This window comes from Tenrec ecaudatus, chromosome 3, assembly GCF_050624435.1.
Source record: "Tenrec ecaudatus isolate mTenEca1 chromosome 3, mTenEca1.hap1, whole genome shotgun sequence".
NCBI classification, from domain to species: domain Eukaryota; kingdom Metazoa; phylum Chordata; class Mammalia; order Afrosoricida; family Tenrecidae; genus Tenrec; species Tenrec ecaudatus.
In genome coordinates, this window is record NC_134532.1 from 219,977,355 (window position 1) to 220,001,902 (window position 24,548).

The 24,548-nt window shown below is 57.7% G+C and overlaps 1 protein-coding gene across 1 annotated transcript in view; it reads right to left on the reverse strand.

Moving 5' to 3' along the window:
- SH3TC1 (SH3 domain and tetratricopeptide repeats 1) overlaps window positions 1-22,867 on the reverse strand; it is a 51,276-nt gene extending 28,409 nt beyond the window's left edge. Inside the window, exons 1-3 of the mRNA XM_075543615.1 lie at window positions 22,685-22,867; window positions 20,859-20,943; window positions 6,996-7,117 (exon numbers count right to left, since the gene is read on the reverse strand). Coding sequence (XP_075399730.1) covers window positions 6,996-7,117; window positions 20,859-20,943; window positions 22,685-22,867 — 390 coding nt within the window. The remainder of the gene's footprint in view (window positions 1-6,995; window positions 7,118-20,858; window positions 20,944-22,684) is intronic.
- Between the last annotated feature and the right edge of the window lie 1,681 nt (window positions 22,868-24,548).

The following is a 24,548-nucleotide window of genomic DNA, read 5'->3' on the forward strand; positions in this document are numbered from 1 at the left end:
CCGGGACCAGCAGAGACCCAAGCCAGAACCAAACCCAGTGCCACCGAGCCAGTCCTGACCACAGGGGCTCGAGAGAATGTTTCCAAGGTGGGGCGTGTTCATGGGAGCAGAAAGTCTCCTTTCTTCTCTGTGGGACAGGTGATGGGCTTGAACCGCAGGCCTCGGGCTTCACGGTCCAATGCTCACCCAACAACAGAGATCAGGTCCCGGAGAAGGTCTCCATGCTTGCTCAGCAAAAACAGCCCCAAACAACACCGGGCAGACCCTGGACAAGAGGGAGCGTCACAGTGGGTGCCAATGTCACACTGCTGTGGGGATGCTCGGGTCTGTAGCGTATGGGGTCTCTAACTCCGCGTGAGCCCCGACGTGAACTGGTCTCCATGTTGTCCTTTGGAATCCTGGCACCGTGAGGTCAGCAGTGTTGCCTCAGGCAGAGTAAGTCTGGAAGTGGGTTACCAAGCCCTGGCGGGGCAGCCTCGCCCTCAGGGATATGCCAGGGATGTCCTACTTAGAAACTGGGGTACCAGGGCCACCTGGCCATGAGTCTTACCCCAACCAGGGCGCTCAGGAGCCCCGGAAGCAATCCTGTCCACATGCCCACTGTGGCCCCTTCTTCAGTCTGTGGCCCACCTGCCTGGGACCGTGGTGAACGGATATGTCCCCTACCCTGATTTCCAGACAATGCCTTTGCTTTCTGCCCTTGACATCCACAACCCTGCGGCTGTGCATCCTTCCAACACCACAGGGCCTCCAGCCGGATGTCCCCTCAACTGTGCTGCTGACATTAATAAAGAACAACTCCTTGCCCTCAGCCAACGCCGACTCAGAGTGACCCCGCGGGGCAGAGGAGAACGTCTCTGTGGGATTCTGAGGCAGTAGCTGTGGTTATTAGGTGTCACGAGCCAGTTCCAAAGCATAGCGGCCCCGTGCACAACGGAACTGGAGAGCTCCAGCCCTCGAAGCAGCAGGTGGCTTTGAACGGCTGTGAGCAGCCGGATGCACAGTCACCGCGGGAGCCGGGCTCCGGCGATGCCAGGCTGTTGTGAAGTGACGTCTGGTCTGTTCTGACTCACAGTGATGGTTCATGCAGCAGAAGGGAGCCCCGCCCCATCCTGACACTCTCCTGTGTCCCAGCCCTTGGCTGCAGCCACCGTGCCAATCCAGCTGGGGGGTCTTCCTCGTTCCCACTGCCCCTCCGGCTGACGGGGGTGATGCCACCAGACCATAACGCAATTAAGAGCATGCTGAAAATGCTGCACCTGGACAGTGACTGACATGAGGCCACCCAGACACCAACCGAGCCCACACTGTTGGGGAAACCGCGCAGACAGAGGCCGCATGCCGCAGACCCCCCATCTCTGAATACCACGCTGTCACCAGAGGAATGCCTGCCCGCCATGACGGGCACTAAGGACTAGCTCCGATATAGCCGGTCATGTGAGAGCAAGACTCATAGAAAGCCCCCCAGGCCTACCTAGGCTGGGGACAAAGCCGCCACCCAAGGCCACAGGCAGGCCTCCCACATGACCCTCTTGCTGTGAGACGGTCCCTGGGTAGTGCTGGCGGCGGCAGGAGGGTCCCGTCACCTGGAAGCACGTCAGAGGAAAGGTCCGGTGCACAGCGTCAGAAAAACCAGCCTCCAAGAGCCTGCCTGAGGGGACCCAGTTCTGCTCTGCTCTTCAGGCCGTGGCCAGAGAGTGAAGCCCCAAGGCATTGTGGTCATTTTCAGAGCCCAGACTCAGCCAGTCCCCCTGCCTCTGCCTGCCTGACCTCCGTGGTGTCCACTCTGAGCCCTGACCTCCAACAAAGCCTCTGTGAAGTGCAGAGGAGAGCTCACAGCACAGCGCCCCCAGAGCCTCCAGCAGACCAGGGAAGGCCCAGCCCAGCCAGGCAGGACCTGGGGGCCTGCAGAAGCCCAGTGGGGCTGGGAGGGCAGTGCCTGTGTGGACACTGTGGCCTGGTGCCTCTGTCCTTGGCCGCTACAGCTCTGACCCAGGCCCGTCAGCTGGGGGCAGAGTCCCCCCTCCCCTTAGGGGTGCAGGAACTGCTCAGTGCAAAACAAGGACAAGGGCTGAGCAGGCTCCAGGCGGCCGGATGGGCGTCCGGGGCAAGAAGGCAGGAAGTGGTCAGCAGTTTCCCTAGGTGTCGGAAAGGCTGGCCTACACAGGGACGCCAGCCGCCGGGCTGCATGGCCATCACCCTGGAGCTGGGGACTCACTGACAACCCCCCTCCTCATCCCATGCCATCCACGTGCTGGGAGTGGGGGGGCAGGCGAGGGATTCCCAGGTCCCAGTCACGTGCTCACCCAGGGGTTTAGGAGGATACGACCACTCACTTGTCACTGGCCAAGGCCACTTCCTGGATCACAGGAGGGGTACTGTGATGAGGGGGAGTGGGTGCACAAAAGGAGCAGGCATATGGGGGGCCCAGGGGGGCACGGAGGGGGCGGGGCACTGACAGGGAGTTGGGGAGCATTGAGGGTCTAGACTAGAGCACTGAAGGATCTGGATACAGGGTGGGCACAGATGGGGTGCACTGAGGATGTTCGGTGCCGAGGGGTGGGGTGCGGCACACCAAGGGGCCTGTGCAGTGTCTCAGGCTGAGGGGCAAGTTCCCTGTGGTGGCCTTTCCCTAAGACCTGGTGAGAGGCAGACTGGATTCAAGGAGATCCCCAGGGATCCCATCCATCTGCCCTGACTGCTCTGAGCTTCAGCCACCCCTCCCCTCAATCAGGTCATGGGTCCCACCTCCCCATCTCTGAGACCTCCTTCCAGGACTGCTGTCCTGCCAGCTAGTCCCTAGCACTTCCTTTCCCCCCACCCCCCTGCCTGAGAGCCCTGCCTAGGCAGCCCTGGTTTTCAGCCTTGTCCTCAGCCTCTCCTGGCACCTGCTCCACCCTCTAGATGCTTCTCTGCCCAGTGCCCCAAGTTCCACCTCCAGCCACCACCCCTGTGCGGACCCCAAGGTCCCTACTTTGCCTTGGGTTGGGCTCACAACCCCCTCCGAGTCCAGGTCTCTCCTCACCCTCCACTGGGTCAGCTCTGTCTTGCCTGACTGCTCCAGGGCCCTCTCCTCCCCACACCCTGGCCGCTGCCTGGCATCTCGCCAGGTGGGAGCTCTGGGTGCTGAGCAGGTGGCCAGCAGCCCAGCCTGGAGCCAGCACACACTCCTTCCCAACTCCTCAGACTGGGTGCTGGACTGGACCCCGGGACCAGGAGCATTGGGCTACATAAAACAGCCTCCCAAGAGGAGGCCTGGGGTCCCCCTCAACCATCCCAGCTGCCGTGCCCCCACCTGCACTGCTCCCACGCCCAGTGCCAGCAGGAGGGTTCGCAGGCACACGGCCGAGGACAAACACCCTCCCTCTGGTGGAGCCTCTCTGGGCAGCTGCACATCATGTGGGCCAGTCCTGGGTGACAGGGACCTGGCTCAGCTGCCACAGAGCCTGGGACTCTGCCACCCTGTCTCTGTTTCCCCACCTTGCAGGTGGGCTCATAGCTGTGACAGTGGCTGGCAGAGCTCAGCCTTGGTGAGAGAGCTCCTTCCTTCAGAGGGTGGCCAGGGGCGACGGGCCGTGGGGTGGGGGCGGGGTCACCCTAGTGGCCATGCCCTTGCCTTTCCTAGAGGGACACACAGAGCCAGCATTCCTGAGCCCCTGTGAGGTCATGCTCATGTTCCCCTGAGCTGCCCTCCTCCCAGCAGTCACCTCTCAGAGTGGATTAGAGGATGGCAAGAGAAGGGCAGCTGGGTTCCAGCAGATCAGGGGCCACATTTCCCACGGAACCTGGCTTTGGGCAGAGTCCAGCTGCCGGAACCACTGACTGGCCACCATAAAGGATATGGGCTCCGGAGGGCTTCTGGACTTGGTCCAGGGGATGCCAGGGTGCCCTCGCAGGGAGGGCGACGATAGGAAGAGGTGGCATGCCCAGCCTCCATCTTGCCCTCTGCCCACTGCACTGGGATGAAGATGAGACAGCCAGAGGCAGAAGGCAGGGTGCCCACAGCCCAGACCCTGCCTGATATGACCAAGGAGAGGCCCTGAAGAAGGGGGCATATGAGCCATCCTCACACATGATAGGGATGCAGCACAGATTCGCAGGCAGGAAACAGGTGAGCCGGGTGCTTCTAGGAGATCTGGAAAGTGAAGACGTGCTCCAGACAGGCGTTCAGTAAGAAGGCAGGTAGTTTAATGGGTGGTAGATGATAGAAAGATGGAGGGATGGATGATAGAAGGATGGATGGAGAATAAAAAGATGGATGGTAGATCATAGAAAGATAGATGGATGGTAGATGGATAGATGACAGAAAAGTGAGTGGGTGGATGATAGAAAGATGAATATATGGATGGATGATAGAAGGATGGATGGATGATAGAAGGATGGATGGATGATAGAAGGATGGATGGATGATACATGGATGATAGAAGGATAGATGGATGGATGGATGAAAGAAGGATGAATGGATAGATGGGTGATAGACCATAGATAGATGGATGATAGATGGATAGATAACAGAAAAGTGAGTGGGTGGATGAAGGGATATAGATAAAGAGACCATCAATTCCCACAATGACAGGATCATATCAAAACTAAAACATAGTCAATCAACAATTACAGCAACACAACAAACCAACCAGTATTGATGTGTAACCCAACACCTGCTGCCCCTGCTGGTCTGTGAGGAGGAGAAAAGAGGAGCAGAGAATGGGCACGTGGCACTGGCAGTGATGACGACGCCATAGACCACCCTGTGTCTGGAGAAGCACAACCGGAGCAGGTGGCAGGGCTTCCCTGTCCTCAGGAGAGCATGGTGGTTGGAGAGGGACATCCTCTTTATGGAGACACAAGGCAGGCCTCACAGGATGGACAGGCACGAGGCTGCAGGTGGGCCCGGAGATGCCATGAAGGGGAGGCAGTGGGTGCCGGGGGGCGGGGGGACGACGGCGGCAGCCTACTGTGTTCAGTGTCACCTGGATGGCGGCTATGCCGCTAAGAAGACCTAACTGAACCCATCCTAGGGACAGGACACAAGCCAAGAGAGACCCCAGGCCCTGGAGGAGGGAGGGTGGCTCGCTTCCATGCATGGGGACCCAATAAGCCTGTCCTTCTACACAGACACGGAGCAGCAGAGCGGCATCACAGGGGACAAGTCACGCCCACCACCCCAACCTCCCTGTACTGGAAGGATGTTCCACCATGGGAGTCACCCCAGCCCACCCCCTAGCCTACTGTTCCCCTCAGGTGCTATCGAGTGGGCTTTAACTCACAGCGACACCCCCCCGCCCACCCCTGTACCACAGAGGAACCAGCCCCGGCCCTGCGCCAGCCTCACAGACCCTGTTACATTCCACCCGTCTCAGTGAGGGTCTTCCTTTTTGTTGGGTTCCTGTCCACCCCACTTCTGACCCCAGCCCCCGTCGCCAGCATCTGACATGTACATGCCTGCTTTACTCCAGTGGTCCACAGCCAAGCCACTGCCGGGCATCCCCCGACTCTGAGAGACCCTGCAGGGTGGACTAGAAGTGCCCACAAGGTGTCCTGGGCTGGAAATCTTCACAGAAGCAGACGGCCTCCCCCTCCCTCAGAGTGCCAGTTGGTTTGAACCATTACCCTCATGGCCAGTGGCCAAGCAAGCATGGTAACTACTGCGACCCCTGTTTGTCCCGATCCGTGACCCCACGTCAATCCATAATTATTAACTGATGCCTGTATTCTAGCCAGGATTCGTTTGGAGGTGGGGACGGTCAAGGTTGTGGCTATTGACACAGAGGCTGGCAGTTCAAACCCAGTCATGGGTAGCTCAGAAGAAAGGCCTGCCTGCCTGCTTCCGAAAGGTGACAGCCCGGAAAACCCCAAGGGAGGGGCAGCAACGAGAGACACATCAACCACACGCTCTGTCCACACTCCCCCAGTCCTCCCCTAACACTGCCACCCGGCACCCATGGCTCTCTGGGCCCTCTCCTGAGGCCCCACTGGCCTCTGAGCCCTAGTCTCCTGTCCTGGCACCTGGAACAGGAGACTGCAGGCCCCAGGTCTGTGAATGCAGAGCAGGCAGGGGCCGAGCCAGTGCCAGGGTGCTGACCGCCACGACCACATAGGTGCCTGCAGGCTGGTGTTGTCCAGCTGTGTCCCTTCTAAGCCCCGCTGTACTCCTGCCCAGCACTGTGGACTTTGGCTGGGTGCCTGAGGCTGTCCTTACAGAAGCAGATGGCCACCTCTGAACCCTGCATCAGGCTCCTCCTCTCAGTTAGCAGCCAGTGACATAATCTCCCGTCAACTTGTGAAGGAGTGGAGTCTAGGCTGCCAATCAGGTCACAGCTTGATGGGGTACCACCTCATGTGGAGGTGCCATGGAGATAAATAGCTCGCTGGAGACCAGGGACACACAGACTCTCTGCTTCCTCTTCCTGCTGTCAATATTCATGGAGCTACGCTAGAGCCCTGGAGCTGGAGGAGCCACGTGGAGACCCCTGCCAACACTGAGATGCTTCCACTGCCACTGGATCCACAAGACTTCCCACCCACTGACCTGTGAGCTTCCAGTATTCGGTGTCATTGCATGTGCTGTGTGAGTCTGATGAGGAATTTATAGATTTGTATTGGACATAGGGGCTAATGATCTGGACTGGGTTGGAATGTTTTGTCAAAATTCAGTTGCACTTGTCTATAAAGCTCTTTCTTATACACAGATGAGTCTCCCTGGATTTGTTTCTCTGGTCCACCCAGACTAACGCAACCCCCTTCAAAGAGACTGGCAACTCCAAAGAGGAAGGGCCGTGCAAGATCAGACTCGGCCCCTCGCCCCTGAACTTGGCCTAGGCCGAGTGGGACCCTCAGGCTCCCAGACAGATAACCCAGCCACATTTAAAGCCAGGGATGCTGAGGGCCCGGCCCCCTGCATCTAACTGAGGTGATTTTCAGCACCTGTACCCTTTGGCTGCTGGTTCCTGGGGCTCCCTGGGACCTCAGGGCTGGCAGGTGTACAAGCAGCTGACCTGGGCAGCTGTAGATGACAGCAGCACCTCCGCCAGCACCCAGGTGTCAAAGAATTCACCCAGCTCCACACCCTGCTGGGCGACAAAGATCAATATCCACAGCGATAAGGCCTGCTGGGGACCTTGGTGAGACAGGGGCAGAGGGCTTGGTGAGAACTGCCTGGGGCGTGCCCGGCATGTGGGGTGAGGACTGCGCTACCGGGCGGGCACAGAGCGGCACAGAGAATGGCTGCTACTGTCCTCTGTCCTCCTGACCCTCGGTCCATTCTGCATCCTGGGTCCCCATGTGCGACGGGGAGCCCTGTACCAGACGCAACACCGGGCTGCCATCTTTCTCCAGGCCACATGTTAGGCTATTAACCGCAAGGTCAGCTGCGCTCAGACCTGCGGGCACCCACACATGGTATTTGTTATGGCAGAACCAGGCAGCTGAGCTCTGGGCCCCGCTGATCGAGTGCAGCCCGTGGGGTGGCAGGTGAGAAATGCTGAAACCAGCGTTCCCAGATGCACACCGGACTGGAGCCACCACTCAGTGGCAGCCTGTGGAGGGTGGGAGGGATCCCTGGTGAGGGGCACAGGGACACAGAGACCCAGTGTAGAGGCACACATGTACCCTTGTCACGGGCACGGAGGGTGTCCTGCTATGGCTAGGTGCCGTCGAGCCCTTTCACCCCAATGACCAGATGGACAACAGATCTGGGCTCCCTCATGACGGTGCCCACTCTTGGGCTCACTGTTGCAGCCCCGGGGTGTCAGTCCATCTCCTGGGCCTTCCTGGCCTTCACCGCCCCTCCCCCCACTTCACCAAGCATCACGCCTTTCCCCAAGGAGGAGCTGGTTGCCCCTGACATTGTGTCCAAAGTACATGAGAAAAACCAAAACCCACCACCATGGGGTCCATTCCAACTCATGGCCACCTTGCAGTACGGAGGGGCACCCATGTCCCATCCCTTCCCTCCCAAGGCTGTCACCTTCCCGAGAACAGCCCCTTTCACAGGGGTCACCTGATTCATAACAGCTGCAAAATGACAGTGATGAAGTAGCAATGAAAATAATTTTATAGTTAGGGGGTCACCACACCATGAGGAACTTCGGCGTCAGGAAGGTCGAGAATCACTGTTCCAAAAGGTGCGGCAGACACAAACATACACACAGAGAGATTTTTCAAGTTCATAGAAAAGTAGGGGTGGGTGGTCATGGCCTTTCCCCATCAGCTTCTTGGACACAGGTATCCTTACCACGGCACCCAGGGCAGCATCGAGATGAACGGAGAGGAGACCGGCCGTCTAGGACTTTACTTCCTGGAGCCCCCCAGTCAAGCCTCACTCAACAGCGCATTTTAAACACCTCCAAACTCCCGGCCGTCGAGTCGATGCCAGTGCCCAGCCCCCTCGGAGGACAGGGTGGAACCGCCCCGTGGGTTCCACGACTGTAACTTCTTACAGAAGCGGAAACCCTCGTCCTCCTCTGGCGCCGTGGCCGGTGGTTCAGAACTGCTGACCTCTGGAGGAGCAGCCCTGGGCCTAACCGGTACACCACCACGGGGCTCCTTAAAGCTGTGCCGTAGAGCTCTCTGAGGCGTTGACGTGCAGAGAGGCCACGTGAAGGGTTCCATTGCTGACCCAGCTGTGGGGTTCTGTCCCTCAGAGGCCCGGGGGTGCTGGGTAGAGGCTCAGGAGGACTGAGAGAAATGGACCCATCTGGAGGACGGAGCCGGCACAGAACTCGGAAGAAACACCTCTTGCAGGAAGTACGACCAGAAGCGAGGGTGAAGAGGCCGCGTCTCACGTACTTTGGGCGTGTCACCAGGAGAGACAGGTCCCTGGGAAGGACGCCGTGTGTGTCCTACGGCCCAAGGGGCAGCGCAAAAGCAGAAGGCTCTCAACCAGCCACACCATGAAGAGCCCTGCACACATGGAATCCAGGACCGATGAACCCCTCAGGAACAGTAATGGGAGTAGCAATGCCATCAGGGGGATAGGTGGGAGGAGAAGGGGGAACTCATCGCAGCAATCGACGTATCGCACCCACCCACCCAAGGTGACCAACAACAGGGACATGGGTGCAGGGAGACAGCTGACGGTGTGGGATCCGAAAATAGTAATCATTTATCAAGGGTTCACAAGGGTGGGAGGGAAAATATAAGGAGCTGATAGCAAGGGTTCAAGTAGAAAGAAAATGTTTTGGAACAGATGACGGCAGCCTTTCTACAAATGTGCTTGACATAGAGCTGTAAGAGCCACGGATAAAATGATTTTAAAAAACTGAAGGACATCCAAATGAAGTGTGACACCCAGCACAGAACAAGCAACACCTCCAGGCAGTCTCGGTGCCAAGGAAGGACCCTCGGGTAAGTCCCTTACCATGGACACAGCCTTGCCCACCCCCGTCGGCCCCAGCACGAGTCTCCAGTCACATCTCTGTGTGGTCAGACCCTGCAAACAGTGGGGACATTGCCTGGGAAAGCCACAGGGCAGCACAAGTAGCTGCCCCTCAGGCCACCCAGCACAGCGCCCTCCAAGCAGCTACCGGCCTGGCAGGACCACCAGTGTGGCCTGAGGTCTGGGGAGGGCCGGGGGGGCAGGAAGTGGACTGAGGACAAGCAGGCTCAGCTAATCATGAACGATGTGCTGGTTCCTTCCTTACAGCCCTCAGGCAGGGTGTCTGAACCCCGCCACCCGTGGGAGAGATGGGGCAGTCTGTGCCCACAAGGACAGCCAGCCAGGCCTTATGTCAGGGTGTGATGAGCCATCTGAGTATGACAGGGAACCCCAAGGTGCCCAGCGGAGCAGTGGTCACACTAGGCTGGGATTGCAAGCTCAGTCGTGCCAAGTCACCCACTGCCTCTCCTTGGGAGAAAGACGGGCTTTCTGCTCCCATGAAGAGTGACCCAGGGGCAGTGCTGCCCTGTCCTGTGAGGTCACCGTCAGTCAGTCAGGACTCAGCGGCCGTGGGGAAGTGAGCATGAAGGGAGGAGAGAGTGCAGGGGGGAAGGTGGGGTCTAGGTCACAAGGAAGACTGACAGTCTACTTCTGCGGGGCCATCCCCAAGGCCCTGGGGGTGGGCCCATTCTGGCACTTGCTGGAGACCCTGAGTCTTGAGTGGCTTCAGGGCCACCACACGTCCTGCCTCTGGTCACCATGTGCTCTTTCTACAGGGCCCAACGTGACGCCCTCAGCCACCTGCCACCACGTGGAAACAAGGCTCAGCCCCACAAAGCCTGGGGACAGTCGACTCGGAATTGGAGGGTGGGAGGCACATCTGGGGGGGTGGGCAGCCAGGCAGGGCAGAGGGCGCTCCATCCGGGTTGCCTTCCCCGGGCTCTGTGGCTCTGCCATGGGCCTGACCAATGAAGCCAGTTAGGAAAAGATCCCCTGACTCTGCCATGGGGCCCATCCCTCACAGCGGCCCTGCAAGACACGGGGTGGCCAGGGCGTCTTCACAGACACAGACGGGCTCTTCTCTCCCGAGGGGCGGCTGGCAGTGGGTTTGAACCGCTGACCTGGGAGCAGCCATGCTGTGCTTTACGCACAGGGCTGCTTCTGATGTAAGAGGACGCTCCAGGCCCACGGATGGGAAGTGGCCAGCAGGGTCGTGCCCGGTGCCAACCCAGTCTCCCCCTCTCCCATCCACCTCCTGGGTCTACTTCCGATGTGGCTTGGCCAGGGGCCTCCCCTTTGCCTGATGGTAAGGCTGTGTCCCTGAAAATGAGGAGGGGAGCCTGGGGCTCAGTGTGGGGAAGGGACAGGGCCCACAGGCTCCACTCTCCCAGCTGCTTGGGGCCAGGTCCCGGTGAGGAAACTGAGACAGACACCTGAAGGCCAGGGCCCCAGCCCCACCTCTGGTTGAATCCTCCCACCGCCCCTCCCTGACAAGACCCAGAGGGAAGGAGAGGGTGCCCCTGGGCAGCTGGACGCCCACGCCCTGGGGGCCCTCTGCAGATGTCCAGGTTCGGAGGGATAGTGGGATAGAGCCCTCCACCTGGGAACATCCCCATGAAATCTGGCCACTGACCACCCAAGTGTGGACACAGTTCTGAGTGCTTCATCTTATAGCTGGGGAAACTGAGGCCCAGAGAAGTGGACTCACTGGGCATGGAGGAGGCAGTGGGCACTTACCCACAGGCTACCTCCTGAACCCTGCGCCCCCCATGGTGCCCCAACATCAGCCTCAGCTGCCCTGCCCCACCCACTCGAAGCCCCTCCCCCCATTCATTTCTCAGTCGCAGGGGCCAGGCCTCCCTGCTTCCCACCCATGATGCCCTCTGCCTTCCAATGGGTGGGTGTCAGGGCCAACCCACCTGTCCCACTGGAAATGGCTCCCACCTGGCTTACCCAGCTCTGCCTAGGTTAGCGTTTACCAGGGCCGGGGTGGGGGATCAATGGACACGGCCCTGCTGGGGTCGGAGGGCAGGAGGGGGCCATCTCGTGGGCCTCACCTGCACAGCCAACGCAGTCCTGGTGGTCTCCTGGGGCAGCCGCCAGGGCAGAAAGGCTCCTGCGTTCTTGGACGCCCAGCCCTCCCAGCTGCCTTCTGTGCCTGTGCCTGTTATTGGCTGTGTGAGTGGCCCGCCCTCGGGAAGGGGCTGAGTCTCCTCTGACCTTCCTGCTCCTTATCAGCCATCAGCAGCAGCTCCATTCCCGGGCAGGGTGGGGACAATTGGCTCCTGGGCCTGCAGGGGCTTGGGGGCCCCAGGGTACAGGTGAGCCATAGCCCAGCCCCCACAGGGCACTGGTGGAGAGGGCCTGGGGGACATTGACCCCTGCAGGTGAGGTGGCAGTAGGGGTGGGGTGAGGGGTGGGGGTGAAGGTGGTTTTCCTGAGACCAGGCTCTCCTGGGAGTCCAACTGATGTCCATGCAGCCTCTGCTACTCTTGCCCACTCTTCCCCCCCTCACCCGCAGGAACAAGGCAGCCATGCAGGGTCCTCAGAGCACAGAGCCCCCGGCCAGACCGGCTGATCTGGCTCTGGCCCTGCTGGACATCCAGGCTCCTTGTACTGAGCACCTGTACATACCTGCTCACAGACAGGTGGGCACCTATTGCTGGGGCCTGCCTACCCAAACACACAGGCACACACACATGCCTCCCCCATCCTCTGGGAGAGGCTAGCTGAGTGCCTCAGGGCAAGATTCCCAGCCTCTCTGAGCCTCACTGTCCTTACCTGTGAAATGGATCACAGGTGTTGGGCCAACCTCTGGGCATCAGGGAGCAGACAGGTGAATCAGTGTGGAGGGCCTGAGTTGTGTGTCCTGGCATGTGCACACATGGGACCCCCACACATACTCACTGTGGACCAGAGTTTGAATTCTAGGCACCTGGGGTTGCAGAAGGCTACGGACAGCCGACAGTGCGAGCCCCACACCCGTCTGCAGGGTCCTCATGGGGATTAAGCCTCCCCTGAACTCCGTCTGACCACGGGTCAAGCGTGAGCGGGGTCCTGTCCTCGGCAGAGTGCAGCCCCCCACCCACTGACCAGCCCAGGGAGGAGAGGTCTGTCTCCCTTGGGGGCTTTCCTGGGGGTGTCCTTGGTGGAGGTCACCATCCTGGGGATCCATGGTCAGGGCCATCTTGGTCAGCAGGCTCTGAGCCAATCTTGGAAGCTCTCCTGTGTACCTCAGCCTGCGTGTCCCGGCCCCCCTCCTGGCTCTGAGGCCCCACCTCTGACAACTGTGTGGAGATCTGCTGCGGCCTGTCAGCCACACCTGGTGATGGTGCCCTTGACCTTCTTGTGCCCTTTGCAAACCTGGGGTGCCACTGCCTCCCACTAGTGGCCTTCCTCACTGTGTCTCTGTCTATGTTCATAAATGTTCCCCTTACATTACATTTGGGGTTTGGAAGGTCTCATTTGTACCCTAAAACACACACACAAGTACCCACACTTGTGGGCTCACAGAGACATGCGTGCACACTTGTGTGGACAGAGGGAGCCATGTTCCTTGCAGACTGAGGGGATCAGCCACCAGAGGTGACCTCACAAAGGTGCACCCAGGTGAGGTCACTGATGGGGTCCCTGGACTCTGAGGTTGGGGTGCAGGGGGTCAAGGGGAATTCTTTGCAGGCTCAGAGACAGTTGAGGCTCAAAGCTCCTGGGACCCAATCCCCTTGGGTGTGAACCTCCCTGGCCTGGGGGTCCTCTCCTCTCTCCGCAGGCTTTCCTGCAGCTCGGGACCCAAGGATCACTTAAGAAGGGAGCCCACTGTCTAAGTGTGGCCCCATCTTGTTCAGACTTTGCAGGACGCTTGCTGAAAATTGAGAAGTTGGGGTCCTCTTCCTTCCATTTGCCCTCGTCCTGAAAAGCATGGAGGGGGCTCCCCTTTGGGGGAGCTTTGCATATCCCTGAGTGGCAGGATTTGTATCTGCTGCAGAATCAGTCCCTCTTGAGAAGGACCTGTGTGTGGAGCAGTGGCGTGAGAGAATTAGACAAACAAGTTTTTTTAGAAGGTGACACAAAACCCAAACCAAACCCACAGCTGCTGAGTCAGTCCGGACAGGGTGACCCCATTGGAGAGGCTGGACTGCCCGGTGGGGTCCTGAGCCGGCCACTCTTCCCGGGAGCAGAGCAGCTTGTGGTTTCAAACGGCTGACTCACAGGGCCCATCAGGGCTCCCCATCCCCCAGCCCAGCCCATGTGCAATGGGAGAGTGCGGTGTTCACACCCGTCACTTTGGGGAGCCACAAATGTTCCCCGGGGCTCTCCACCATCATTAAAGTGGCAGCTCATCACCAGACGTCTGTGTGGACCACAAATCTGACACAGTGATCACGATAAAGCAGCAGAATGAACTTGTCGTGTTAGCGGCCTGCCCTGCAGGGTCAACTCCGAGCAACCCGATGCCCAGTTCCCGTGCCTGAGCCCAGTCTTGCAGACACCGTGTCTGTCCACCTCACCGAGGGCCTTTCTCTTTCCCTGCCCTCCACTTTACCCAGCATGGTGTCCTTCTCCAGGGGACTGCTCTCTCCTGACAACATTGATGACACCGTGAGATGGAGCCTCGCTGTCCTTCCCTTCAAGAAACACCCTGGCTGTACTCCTTCCAGATCAGGGCGGTTTGTTCTCCTGTCAGTGCGTGGCGCTTTCCGCATTCTCCTCGGCACCATGGTTCCAGCGCATCCATGCTCCTTTGGTCTTCCTTAGTCAACGTCCCAACTTTCCAACGGAAACCACCAAGGCTGGGGTCAGGGGCACCTCAGTGCTCAAAGCCACATCCTTGCTTTGCAACTCTTGAAAGAGACTTCGTGCCACAGGTTTTCCCAGTGCAGGGCACTGTGGGTCTCCTGACGGCTGCTCCCAGGAGCACTGACTGTGGAGCCAAGCAAGGCAACATCCTCGGCCACGTCAACCTGCTTTCCATCTACCGCAACGTGACCTGTGGGTGCAGTGGGGAGGATCGGGGTCCTCTTGACGGTGCTGCGATCCTTGATCATCAGCACAAGCTTCAAGGCCTCCTCTCCTTCAGCAGGCAAGGTTGTATCATCTGCACACCGCAGCTTGTGAATAAGCCTTCCTCCCATCCTGATACCACACTCTTCTTCGTAGAAGCCAGAATCTCTGACGATTTGCTTGGCATGCAGATTACATGAATATGGGGAAGGGACACCAACCTGACACACACCTTTGAAACTACGTGAACGCCCGTCTCTGCATGAGCACAGTGAGGTGATCTGGGGATTGTCATTCTTTGCAAGGCTGTCCTTGGTTTGTTATGACCCACGTAGTGATCTCACAATAGAACACAAGCACATGTCTTCCAAGATTCTTCGCTTTCAGCCAGGATCCATCAGGCATGGGCAATGAATCCCTCATTCCATGTCCTTTTCTGAGTCTCGCTTGTGTTTCCATTAGGTTTCTGTATCCCCACTGTTGGATGATCTTCAGCAAAATGTCACCTGCATGTGACATCAATTTTATTGGTCTACCATTTCCCCATTTCATGGGGCTCCCTTTCTTTTTATTTCCCCCCTCCCTCTGGGTGTGTGTGTGTGTGTGGTAGTTACATAATCTGGCATCAATTTAAGGATTAAGAGTGTAAAAGGGAGTCTAGCCTGTCAATCCGGTCCTAGCCAATGAGGCCTCTGTGTGAGCATGATCTCCTGAGGATTCTGGGAACTCTGATATTCCTTCTGGGAGGTTGGAGACACTCTCTCAACTCACTTCCTGTGAGACATCCCTGAGGAGAAGCCACATGGACCTGCCCTGATGCAATCAGAGCCCTGGGAGCTGGAAAAGCCACATGGAGACCCCTGCCAGCGCTGAGATGCTTACACCACCACTGGATCCACAAGACTTACCACCCACTTGCCTGAGAGCATCCTGTATTCGGCATCACTGCATGTGTTTCATGAGTCTGAAGAGGACTTTATAGACTGGTATCAGACATATTGGGCTGAGATGTTTTCTTAATATCCAACTGCTCTTGTATAGAAAGCTCTTCCTTATACCCATATGAGTGTCCATGGATTTGTTTCTCTAGTCTATCTGGACTGGCACAGGGTACAAGTATGGATCTCCTCCAGTCAGTTGGCCAGGCGTCTTTCAAATTCCCTGACAGACGGCGAGTGGGTGCTCCCAGTGCTTTTCAGCTGCTGAAACACTTCAGCTGGTCTCCGTCCGATGTCCTAGTCTCAGTGCAGCTTGAATGTCTTCCTTCAGCCCCCTTGGTTCCTGCTCACAGGCTCCCTCCTGAGACGGATGTCAACTAGTTCTTTCTGGTTCGGTGACTCTGGGTACTCTTTCCATCTTCGTTCAATGCTTCCTGCATCGTTCAATATTGTGCCCGTAGACTCTTTCAACATCGTGATGCAAGATTTGAAATTTCCCCCCCCCCCCCCCCCCCGCGCAGTTCTTTAAGCTTGGGATATGCTGAGTGTGTCCTTCCCTTTTCGGTTTAGTCCCAGCTTTTAGCACATTTCATTGCAATACTTGACTTTGTCCTCTTAAGCTGAAGTTTTCTGTTTGGCTCCTTGTCTCCATCCTTTCTTCCATTTTGTGTTATTGACTACGATTATGAGCAGCTTTGGAGTCTCTTCTGACATCACCGTGATCTCTTCTCTTTTTCCTCCTTTTTTGATGACCTTTGGCTTTCACCTCAAATGAGGGCCTTGATGTCCTCCCACAGCTCACCAGGTCTCCTGTCACAGGCGTTCAATGCGTCAAGTCCGTTCCTGAGAAGTTCTCGAGATCCAGGTGCGATGGATTCATGTTGTACTTGACTGTGTCAGACAGGGTTCTCTAGAGAAACAAAACCAGGAAATTTATGAATATATATATATACACACACATATATATATAAGGAAATAAACAGCTAATTAGTCCACACAGCAGTACAGGGAGCTCAGTTCAACTCACTTCCACAAGACAGTTAATATACTGGCAGTTCTTCAACTCACGAGGGCTGCTGGGTGCAAGTCAAGGAAGCAGACAGCTGAGTCTTCTGTAAGCAATGCAGGCATTCCGGCCACAAGCAGGAAACAGCAGGGCAAGTCACCAACAGTCAGCCAGATGACAGGGTCCAACAGTCCCCAGCTCAAGCAATGCACACACCAGCAGTGTGGTGAAGCAGGTCTTGAAGGAACCTCAAACTACAGTGACACAGTCTATGAGTTGGCTGTCCCACAGGTAGTGTAGCTCACAAGTTGAGCCAGAGAACTACCATGTTTCCCCAAAAGTAAGACATCCCCCCCAAATAAAACCTACTTACAGTTTTGCCTCTTGCTGAAATATAAGGCACTCCCCAAAATAAGACATCCACCCAAATAAGGCCCCCCAAAGCTACTGTAACTCTGGACTCTGGACCGTAGCAGCAGGCGCTGACACACAGCTCACTGTTGGCTGCAGCGCAGCCGGAGCAGACAGGAAGTGCGAGGTCTCTTTTAATAAAACAATACCATATTCTTCTTCATGTAAAAATAAGATATCCTCTGAAAATAAGACCTAGCGCATCTTTGGGAGCAAAAATTAATATAAGACACTGTCTTACTTTAGGGGAAACAGGGTAGCTAAGGTAGCCACATACTGGTCCGATCATCAGAGAGCAAGAGACAGAAAGGCAAGGTTTGCTGAGCCATTTATCTCTTTGCCCTTCAATTAACCACAACCTTATTAACCCCACAGGGCTCTTCGAGACTTGTTTCCATTTTCTTCAACTTCAGCCTGAACTTGACATCTGAGCAGTGACAGATGTCCGTCCCCAGTCGGCTGCTGGTTCTGTGTGGGCTGTGGATGCAGATTCTCCAGCCTCTCTCCCATGGACACAGGCAACGTGGCTCCTCGGTGTTCCACCCGACAATGTCTACCAATGTGGTCACCATTTTTAACCTTGAAAGGGGGCATGTGCCACGAAGACATCTTGCCAAATTCCATCAGGCAGCCTCCGGCTTCGCTTTTTTTCCATTGACCGGTCCTTCCTCTTTGAGTCCAGCTTCCACCTTCCAATTGCTGTGAGGGTCAAGGCACCCTACCTGCATGGCTGGTCCATTTCAGACGGAGAAAATTGATGGAATTCTTCAGCTCGTACATCAACCTGCTCCGGCACTTGGAGCACAAAGAGTTGCATGCACTGGACTTCCCTGGAAGCAGTAAGATACTAGCCCGTCACACACAGTGTCGACCCCGAGATGTGCCTGAGATGACCTTCCTGGAGAGTGAGTGCCACACATTCCTCTCAGGTTTGTCACCCCTGGGCATGGTCAGCTCTTGGACTATCTGCTTAAAAATGCCCACACCAGGCATTTACAGAGGTTTAAATACAGGCATGTGCATATTTGGACATATTTATATGACAATGGGGAAATAGATCTACCCACATGTATGATAAGTCTCAAGGTAGCAGATGGACATTGGGTCTCTACTCAAGTGCTCCTTCAATGCAAGAACACTGTTCTAATAGCCTGGCATTCTGTGATGCTCACCTTCCTGACATGATTGCTGAAGACAAAGTGGGTGCATAAGCAAATGTGGTGACGAAAGCTGATAGTGCCCAGCTATCAAAAGATATGGAGTCTGGGGTCTTAAAGCCTTGAAGATAAACAAGTAGCCATCTAGCTCAGAAGCAACAAAACCCACATGGAAGAAGCACAGCAGCCTGTGTGATCATGAGGTGGCAATGGGATCAGGTATCAGGCATCTAAGACCCAGAATAAAATCATACCCAATGTGAATGAAGGGGAGTGCATGGAGTGGGGAGACCCAATGCCCATCTGTAGACAACTGAATGTCCCCTCATAGAGGGGTCACAGGGAAGACATGAACTAGTCAGGGTGCAGTATAGCACCGATGAAACACAACTTTCCTCTAGCTCTTTTGTGTATCCTTCACCCCACTATCATGACCTCAATTCTACCTTACAAATCGGATTAGACCAGAGAATGCACACTGCTACAGATAAGAGCTCGAAACACAGGGAATCCAGGATAGATTAACCCCTCAGGGCCAACAAAGAGAGTAGAGATACCAGGAGGATTAGGGGAGGCTGGGGGGAGAAAGGAGGATTCAATCACAAGGATCAACCTAGAACCCCCTCCCAGGGGATGAAGAACGAGAAAGTGGGTGAGGGGTGACAAAGGATGATGTAAGATATGAAAATAATAATTTTTAACTTATCAAGGGCTCATGAGGGAGGGCGGGCAGGGGAGGGAGGGGGAAGAAATGGGGAGCTGATATCAGGGGCTCAAGTGGAAAATAAAATGCTTTGAAAATGATGATGGCGGCACATGTGCAAATGTGCTCGACACACTGGAGGAATGTATGGATTGTGATGAGAGATGTGAGAGCCCCAATAAAAGTATTTTTTTAAAAAGAAAATGATGATGGCAACGAATACAAATGCACTTGACACAATGGATGGATGGATGCATGTGATAAGAGCTCTATGAGCCCCCGCTAAAATGGTTTCAAAAAGAAGAGAAAAGAAAATGCCCCCATGGGGCCATCTCAGCTCCCTAATGCCCATGAGAGCCAGTTCGGTGGGTTGCGTTGAAATGTTGACGGTACCAGACCGCCCACGACTCTCACTTGGCTCACTCCATGCCCATCACTCCTGGGTGTTTGCAGCTGGTTTCTTCTTACGCGGAGTCCTGCTCCGTTGGCAAATCAAGATCTGGGGAGCTTCCCCCAACCCACCCATGGGTCACCATGGTGGGTTCAGGGAGCAGGCACCTCTCAGCTGTTCTGGAGGCCCCCTGCCCTGCCCGAGGGGGTCACCTCCTGGCGCAGTGTCAGACACAGGGAATCCTCAGTCCTGCTCAGTAGTTGGTTCTGAGTCGGGAAGCTCCGCTGAAACAAGTGTGCCTTGGCGGGCGACCTCGCTGGCACATGAACTGCCAGTGATGCCACATCCAGCCCCACAGTGGCACATTGATAGGTGGAGGAGAGGGAGCACAGTCAGTGTGTGTGTGTGTGTGGGGGGAACCCACGAAGCCCTGGAGGCCCAGTGGGTTACCCTTGGGGGACCACGTGAGTGCTGGCCTTCTGCACCGCAGCACAGGGACCTGCAGGGGAAGGCTGAGGCTGGCACTGGGAGCCCCGTCCATGCTGGGCAGCGGCCCGAGCTATGCCTCCTGGAGACCTGCCCATTGAGGGCCGGATAAAAAGCTCTGCCCTCCGGCAGAGTGCTGGGGCATGGATGACTGCCCAACAAGCAGGCCTCTCCCTGGGACTCAGTTTCCCCACCTCTACAGGACCTCAGATTGCTCCCTGTCCTCCCAAGGCTGTGTCCTGAGAGTCAAGGGAGTCCTGTCCCGCTACTGCCCTCTGGCGGACATCCAGGAGACTGCAGTCCTAGTCTGCGCACCCAGCCCAGGGCCTGGGCTCCCGGGGCCCCTCCCTCATTCATCCACGGGAAAGGGAAGCAGGAAAGCCGCGTGATCCACTCCATCCAGGGGTCCAGCCACATACACTCAGACCAGACCTACTGCCCTGCAGAGCCTGGAGACCTGGCCATCCCCCTTGGCGCAGACTGCCACACGGTTCTCCCTTGAGCCACCACTTGGCCTCTTGGTGAGCTGCCAAGTGCCTGACACAGAGAGCCACCAGGGCCCTTCTGTCACAAGTGGCAGATGCTGTCAAGCCGGTTTGAACTCACAGCAATTCTCCTTTTTTTCTTTTTAAGAAATCCTGCTTTATATGGGGCGGAATCCCGCCCCGCCGGCCCCAATCACAGTCACTGTCACGTCCAGGGTCCATCCAGCTCATCAAGGCCCGTCCTCTCCTGCACTGCCCTCCACTTCACCAAGCGTGACGTCCTTCTCCAGGGACTGGTCTCTCCTGATGACACGTCCAAAGGACCTGAGGTACAGTCTCCCCATCCTCTCTTCTAAGGAGCTCTCTGGTTGTGCTTCTCCAACACAGATCTGTCTGTCCTTCTGGTAGCCCTTGGCATTTCCAATATTCTTCACGAGCAATGCCATTCAAACACTCATCGATTCTTCGGTCTTCCTGAGTCCACAGGCAACGTTCAGACGCCACAGAGGAGGTGACTGACGACACCACGGCTCAGGCACCCCCAAGTCCTCAGAAGAGCAGTCTGACCTCACAGCACTTAGAGAGGTCTGTGCAGAGAATTCTCCACATGCATCTGTCCTTGAACCCTTGACTGTGGCTTCCCTGAGCATTGATTGTGGACCCAAGCGAGATGAAATCCCTGCCATTGTTAATCTTGTCCACATTGATCATGATGTGACCCGAGGGGTCCAGTGGTGAGGATTTTAAGTCTCCAAGTGCTGCAAGACACACCATTAGGCGGGATTCACCGCCGGAGGAGAACATCCCACTGGACAAAATGGAAGGTGCATGAGGGGGAGGGAGGCCTTCGGGGAGCTGCACTGGCCCACCAGCCACCATGTGGACCTAAACCAGTGACACTCACGCGGGCACTGATGTCGACGGTGCAGGCCTGCCAGCAGAGTACCAGAAAGAAGCTTGTGGTTCACGCACTTGGCAGAGCCATCCAACTGTGGACCACAGCAAACAGGGGCGCCATGGAGACAAGTGGGGATCCTGGAACACCTCCTTGTGCTCATGTGGAACGTGTCCACGGATCAAGAGGCAGCCGTGGGAGCAGAACAAGAGCACGCTGCAGGGTTTAAGAGCAGGAGAGGTAGGCGGTTGGGCTGTGTACTCACTCTCAGCATACTGGGCCAGTCTGAATGCGGAGCAAGCTGGAAGGAGGAGGAGCCAGACTCGATGAGTGCGGCATCAGGATGGGAGGAAGGCTTGCTGTGGTACGCAGATGACACACCTTGCCTGCTGACAGTGGGGAGGACTGGAAGTCCTTGGTAATCAACATCAGGATGACAGCTTTCTGTATGGATGACAGCACAGGGCCAGGAAGACCCCAATCCTCACACTGGGCTGACAGGTCACATCAGGATCAACAGAGAAAAGATCTCCAGGGATTTGAGTCTGCTCGGAGCCAAGGATGAGACCCAGACTGCTTGGGAAGGTCAGCTGAGTGGGAAAGCCAGGCTGAAACTCTGAGACCCAAGGGGCCCTGACCAGGCCAAGGCACTTCCAACCCTCCCAGATGCAGGGACAGCTGGCCCACCAAGCACAGACACTTGTGAACTGTGTGCGGGTGACGACTACTGAAAGTGCCACGGCTGTCAGAAGGACAAACAGACCTGCCTTGGAAGTACAGCCAGAGTGGACCTGCACTCAGTCCCTGCTTGATCAAGAGTGAGGCTATGAGGGTGGTGAGTCAGGAGCCTTTCGGGGCCCAGGAGGAATCAGGCTGTAGTGGGGGTGGCCACCTTGACTTCCCAGCTCCCATGTTGGGGTATCACTGGCTCAGAGATGTCAGCTGAGAAGTCTGTGTTCAGGGAGACCTAGCAGTCACCACTCACAGATGGCCACTGGCACCTTCCTGCCCTGGGCACCCAGTCATGAGGACACTGGAAACTGCTGTAAGGTGGGGCTTTGCAGATCAGGAGTGAGTTCCTTCACAGCTCAGGAACTTGTGAGCTGCAGCTGGTTAGGCCCGGGAGGTTAATCATTGGCCATGAGATCAAATCCACCCACCGTTCCAGGGAAGAAAGGGAAGGCTGTTTGTCCCAGTGGAGATGGACAGCAGGGGAACCCCTCACAGTGCCTATGAACCAGAGAAACCCTATGTCTGCGGGCACACAGTGTGGCTCCTTCAGAGGGTGGGGGCTTGTCACCCTGCTGGGCATGGCAGGAGTCCCTCTAGTAGGGGTGCCTTATGTCTTGAAGCAGAGGGCCCCGGAGGGCCCCTGAGAGCAGGCATGGGGCACCGCAGGTGGGAAGGGCAGCTCCTCACTGCCCCCCATCCTTCGACAGAGGATGCCCTAAGTCAGGGAGCAACACAGCTGTGCCAGGATCCGATTCTGACCCTCCCGGACCCAACCCGAGCACCAGGCAAATACTGGGGGCCTGCACCCTGACGGCCACCCACAGTCGGGGCATGCTCTCTGAACCGCTGGGCGCCTGACGTCAGACGTCACTCAGGAACTAGTCGGTAGGGTGAGTTGCTCCCCCCCCCCCCGCCCGCCAATCCCCACCCGGCCCTTTGCCCAGGTTAGGCCGCAGCTCCAAAGGGAGCCCCAGCAGGTGTGTGCGGTCGCAAAACCTGCCGGGCCTCAGTCTCTCTTTCCGTAAATGCAGAGTGAAGGAGGTGATACAAAAGGTCTCAAGGGCTCCTGCACCTCCCGCCAGTTGCAAGAGCCCGCTTCTCACTCTGCCGCCCGCTGGAGGCGCCCTGGACCCGGGAGCGGCCGCCACCCAGCAGCAGTGACAGCTCTGCAGAGATACAGAGCGATGGGTGCGAGCACAGGCCTGCTGCGCATGCGCCGGATGCGGCGCCTGCTGGGATTTGTAGTCCAGCGGCCCCACGGGCGGGCCGTCCAGGCGGAGCGCCATTGGCGTGGTGCCTACACTTCCCAGGATGCCCTGCGAAGGCTGTCAGGGGCGTAACCGCTGCTGGAGGGGCAGGGCCTGGGGCGGGACGGGGCGGGGCCTGTGCCCGGGCTGCGGCAGGATGCAGGACGCTCGCACGCTGTGCGGAGCCCGGCGGCGGGCGCACGGACCCGCGGACCGACTGACAGCGGAAGCGCGGGCTCGGCGTCTGCGGGCCGGGGCGGGGGGCGCCGGGACGGCCGCTACCCAGAGGCCAGCGCGATGAGTGCAGGTGAGTGGGGTGTGTGTGGGGGGCGTGGGGCACACCTGCGCGCGTCCCCGGAGACCTGCTCCCGCATTCCCGCCGATCTCCACTCCCGGCCTGCGCCGCACCCCGCACCTCGCCTGCGGTGCCAGGGGCGCTGGGGGCTGGGACAACCCCCACAGAGAGCGCTGGCGGTGGGCTTAGCCGCAGTTTCGCCGGACCCTGGCGCCCCAATCACGGGGCCTGGAGCTGGGGGCGCCCTAGGTGGCTCCCGCGATGCGGGGCGTGGGGGGGCAGGCCGCCCTGGACGCGGTGGCTCGGGCCTCGCAGGTTGGGGGTACGAAGACCGGCTGCGTGCCATTCGCCGCCACCCCCGTGCGCGTTCCCACCCGCCGCGCCCCAGCCCACTGTGGCGCTGGCGGATCCCACGTCGCCACCACCCAAATAGCCGCCTGCTTCCATGGGGAAACTGAGTATGGAGCCGCCCTGGGCTGAGAGCTTGCCTGTTTGTCCCCTGGCAGGGGGTGGGGGGGTGGCGGAAACTGCCACCTGGTTTTCCAGGACGCAACCTGTTCTCTGGAGGCTGGAGCCCGCTGGGCCTGGGCGCAGCAGCAGACTGGGGACTTGAATCCTCTCCAGCCAGTAGACTCCAGTCCGCTGGGCTACCAGTCCACCCGCTACCGACTGCAGTGTGGCCCTGGGCCATGGAGCAGAAAGGGATCAGGGACAGCTGCGGGGGGTGGGGGTGGGGGTGGAGCGCTAGGAGGACGTGTGAGCTTAGACAAGCTAGCTGGGTGCTTTAGGCCTACGGGGGTGGGGAGGGACGGGGGCGCACGTTCTGGGCCTCCTCCCTTGGGGACAGTGCCCTCCCCCTCCCGGACCTGGGAGGGAGAGACAGCTCTGGAAGTCAGTAACAGGCGGTTGGAAGCGGACTCCCTCCAGAAAGGCGGATGCTAGGAGGTGGGGGCTGGCGTCTGGCGGGAGACCTGCTCTGGGGGAAGGGGCAAGGTTGGCCCCTTGAACTGCTGTTTGGGGTTGGCTGGCAGCTGGGCTGTCCCACCTGCTATGGGGGTGGCTGCCTAGGAGTTGGTCCCCGATTTGTTATTGGGAGTGGCTGGAGGCTGGGTCCGCCCCCAACTCCCCCACCCCTTGCCATCTCCAACCAGGCTGGCAGAACCTCCGCCAGTGTAATTACATGTTTCCAGTGGCTATAATTGAGGACCTGGTCATCTGGATGAGGTATCGGGAGGGGTGCTGGCTGCTTGGTCTCCGGGATCACCTGCTCATCCAGGCTAAGGGTTTGGGGATGGTGGGAAAGAGGAGGGGTCTGGGGCTGGGTGGAGGTCCGCCTGGAGGTGGTCTGCAGTCACAGAGCTTCGCGCTGCATGTGAGAAACCTGCCTGGTGGACACATGGAATCTGGGAGGGTCCTGGTGAGGAA